The following is a 4,187-nucleotide window of genomic DNA, read 5'->3' on the forward strand; positions in this document are numbered from 1 at the left end:
TAAATATGCCAGAGCGGCTAACGAAGACTACTGCCTCCGTCATCTTTTTCCTCTGAGTATAACGCTGGAGAAACTGCAAAACTCAACAAAATGTATAAACTTCTGTGATCTGCGGTGAAATGCAGCCAGACACTCGAGCGCTGCACAGCGTGCTCTCATGTTCACCCCGATAGTGGTTTTTCATGAGCCCGCCAACTTCACAGGAAAGGGGAATGGATTGTCTAGAACTTCAATGTACTTAAAAAAGCAGAAATGATTAACATGTGCAAAGACAAACAGACCTTCAATGAAACCAAGCACTGAAATGCGGAACCGTTTGGACCAGCTCCTTTCAGTTTCAGCAGAACCCTGTAAATCATAACAGTTCCTACTTGGAACCGAACATCTGTGTCCAACCCTATTTGGGACCTCAATCTCAACCTGACCATGCTGTGTAAAACATTTATTAAAGAAAATTGGATTAGCGCTCAACATAAAGGGTATTTTATCATTTATATTTAGAACAAAAGACTGAACAGCAGCGACAGCAAACTTTTTGACGGAGATGAGGAGCGTCTCTCTGTACCTCAAAATCAGGAGTGTGTGATTCCTCCTAAATCAAATAATAAACACTTGCTGAGGATGATAATTATCTTCTTCAAACATATCTGGGGTTTTTCCAGCCGTTTCTGACTCAGCTGATGGAGAGAGGAGCTCCGCCTCCTTCTGCGTTCAGCTGTGTGGAGATCACCTCAGCAGCACGGCTCCTCCTAAACGCATGCAAGTTTACTGTTTGGATAACTTAGATCTGGGGCGTTTTCTTCAGCAGAGATACCTTTAAAAACCACGCCGGGACATTATCGGGTCGGAATTTTTCATTTTTTTTTTTTTTTATTAAATAAAGCTCAATTACATGTGAATTAAAGTGAGTTATACCATGGTCCGGGTGAATACTCGATTCTGATTGGCTGCTGGGTGTGGATTAAAAAGTGACATACCACAGTGATAAACCACACCTAAAAAAGAAGTTCCGGTCACACAGACCAAACACTCGATATCAATGCGCAGGCTTCTTTAAAACACATTTTTCCTTTATCGTCTGGACAAAACAAGCAGTAATGGATGAACTTTCTCTCTGAACTGATGCTTTATTTAACTTAACGATCAGCATTTATATTGCTTTCTTTTTTTAAGGTAAATTATTACATATTGACAAATTAGTCAACCCTCTGTCCCATAATGTTCGGCCTAACTTCAGTAATTTGTTTTTTAAATTAGTTATCCTCCTACTAAAAATACGCAGCACTCGGCATGAAAGGTGTAGTCTTCTGTCTGACCACAAAAACGAGTTTCTGCTTTTAGAGCAGCTCAGAAGAGCGAACCTGCTGTGAAATGAAACACAGACAGAAGCTGAATATGTTCTGTTTATGTTCTAGCTGCTCACTGAAGGCTATATGATATATGATATCTAAGGGTTTATCACTGTGATATATCACTTTTTAATCCACACCCAGCAGCCAATCAGAGTGGAGTATTCACCCGGACCATGGTATAAATTAAGTTAGTTGTATTGTGACACATCCTGTCATCACCAACGACATTACGCGCACGCTGTCCGCGGCGGACCTGCCACTGTGTGTCACAGTTTAACGCAGGGGTCGGCAACACAAAGTGTTGAAAGAGCCACTTTGGACCAATACAATAAAAACCAAATGTGTCTGGAGCCGCATAAATTGAAACAGCTTATAATAGTCGTACACTGTAAGTAAGACATGGAGAATGTGTCGAATAAACTATTATTTCTCCTGCTGCGTGTCCTCGTGTCACATAAGCTACATTTTTGGCCTCATGACAAGATGGTGAGACATTGGTGCGTCAAACTATCTAACATAAGCTGAATAGCCTCATAATGAATATTTGAGCTTTCATTTTGACATCCCTCAATGACACAACGAGAGGGGGTCCTGATCAGTCTCTCCCTCATTCTCACTCCAGGTGCAGGAAGAATTCAAACNTAAACACGCAGCGGGTATGTCCGTGCATGCGCGTGCGTGTCTTCCATCCACCTGCTCTGAGCTTGGAACTTTGCAGATCTGATAGGTGGTCTGTCAAAAGTTAACTCTCCAACCTTCAACAGTTTTTTTCTGTTTCTAGCAGAAACGAAAATAATAAAAATCTTACCTGGAAAATGTTCTTTGCTCTTTCCCGTGAAGAAGACGAGACTGCGCGCATGAACTGAACTGAGGACTGAGGGTGGGGCTACTTTCAACTCTCATGACTGATGGAGAAACCGGGCGCGCACACGCACATGTGCGCCAATGAAGCGGAAGAGTGAGATCCTTGATATGCATTGAGGCTTACAATAATCATGATGAAACAAATACGAATGACATCATCCAGTTATACGATCAGCCGATAAACATCACATAAAAAGATCAACTTACGTTTTATTTGTATTTAACCTCTAATTATCCAGGCAGTAGAGATTAAGAACACCATTCTTATTGTGTGATTGCTTTAAATGTATTCATGAACTGTTTTCATCTTTTATAGTAATTTACAACAAAATCAGAGTTTAGCTTCTATTTTAGAAACATGCAAATGTTTTTGGCTAATTTATTTTACTGAGGAATTTTAGGCTATTTTGGAGTTCAGCTCATACTGAAGCAACACTAAATATTTTTGCAAAATGGGGATTTTTAAGCAATTTTACTACAAATTTTTCAGAAATTTAGGTCCACTTCAGCGTTCTTAAAGAAAATTTCCAGTTTTTAGCAAATTAAAAAAATTGCAAATAGCTTTTGCATTTTCAGCAAATCTCTTCAGTAATCAAAGTAAATTGCGTCACCATTTTGAGCAGAAGTCTTTAGCGTCTTCAGCGACTCCTTTCAGCTAAAGCCAACTAACACTATCACAGGTTATGCAACTTTTCTAGTTTTCAACTGTGGCTGGCAGAAGACCAGACCTTTTGAGGACTGTGATAAACCAGCACACCAATTTTAAACTGGTCATTATTTTTCAATGTAATTTTGCTTTTAAACCTTATTATTATTTTATAACTGTCTTTTAAAAATATTATTTTTAATCACAGTAAATATTATAATCATGGCTTTTCTTAGAAACTCAAATTTCAAAATCAATATTTTCTAAAGGACTTTAGTTTTTTTTTATTTTACTGTTTTTTGAAGAATAATTTATTTTATAGTGAGCTTTTCTTCAACACTAGGTGGCAGTGTTTCTGCACAAGGTCTTAAACATTTTAAAAACCTTGAATGTGAAATACTGGAAATGAGGAATTAAAAAGTCTCAAATCCTCTGAGGCGGAGGGTCTAAGGAGGGCCTCAAACTCATCTTACCTTAGGGCGACAGTGGCTCAGGTGGTAGAGCGGGTCGGCCAATGATCGAAGGATAGGCGATTCGATTCCGGCTACCGCCAGCCGTGTCGTTGTGTCCTTGGACAAGGCACTTAACCCTGCTTGCCTCCAGTGTGGCTCCACTGGTGTGTGAATGCGTATGAATGTTCCGGTGATGGTCAGAGGGGCCGTAGGCTCGTACTGGCGCCCACGCCTCTGTCAGTCTGCCCCAGGGCAGCTGTGGCTACAGTAGTAGTTCACCGTCACCAAGTATGAATGAGAAGTGAATGAATAATGGATACACAATGTAAGCGCTTTTAGCGTCTGGAAAAGCGCAGATAAATCTAATCCATTATTTTTATTACCTTGGGGACACTAAAGCAGTCTGGATTGAGGCCGGGCTGCAACCTCAACGTTCATGCACGTCCGCACATCTCGTGGGTGTCTGGGAGCCAATACGAACTTGAATCAAAATTTTTTAAAAATTCTAATTTTTTAAATTTTATTTTATAACACAAAACAAGATGAACAAGGACCCTGGTGTGAACAAATGTATGACTTCCTCAGTTACATCCCTTCTGTGGTTTATATAGAGTACTTTACTATTAACTACTGTACTGTATTATTTATGGTGTTCTTCTCTCAATCAATCAACAAATACATAAACAAAAAAATTAAAAAGCAAAAAATCAGTAATAAATAGCAGGAACTGGAGCTGTCCATCACCCAGGCTGAGGTCACTGAGGTAGTCAAGGAGCTCCTTTGTGTTAAAGGCCTCGTGCAGTGGCAATTTTTTTTTTTTAATTTAGAAAGTCAATGGAACTTGGAAAACGAATCTGATAAAAATATTCACTT

General features: G+C 39.6%; 1 protein-coding gene across 1 annotated transcript in view; it reads right to left on the bottom strand.

The window, feature by feature from the left end:
• The window catches only part of cmah (cytidine monophospho-N-acetylneuraminic acid hydroxylase), an 84,337-nt gene extending 81,882 nt beyond the window's left edge, over positions 1–2,455 (bottom strand). Inside the window, exon 1 of the mRNA XM_024262907.2 lies at positions 2,161–2,455. Coding sequence (XP_024118675.2) covers positions 2,161–2,211 — 51 coding nt within the window. The 5' untranslated portion in view covers positions 2,212–2,455. The remainder of the gene's footprint in view (positions 1–2,160) is intronic.
• Positions 2,456–4,187: the final 1,732 nt, after the last annotated feature.

This window comes from Oryzias melastigma, linkage group LG5 (assembly GCF_002922805.2).
Source record: "Oryzias melastigma strain HK-1 linkage group LG5, ASM292280v2, whole genome shotgun sequence".
Taxonomy (NCBI): domain Eukaryota; kingdom Metazoa; phylum Chordata; class Actinopteri; order Beloniformes; family Adrianichthyidae; genus Oryzias; species Oryzias melastigma.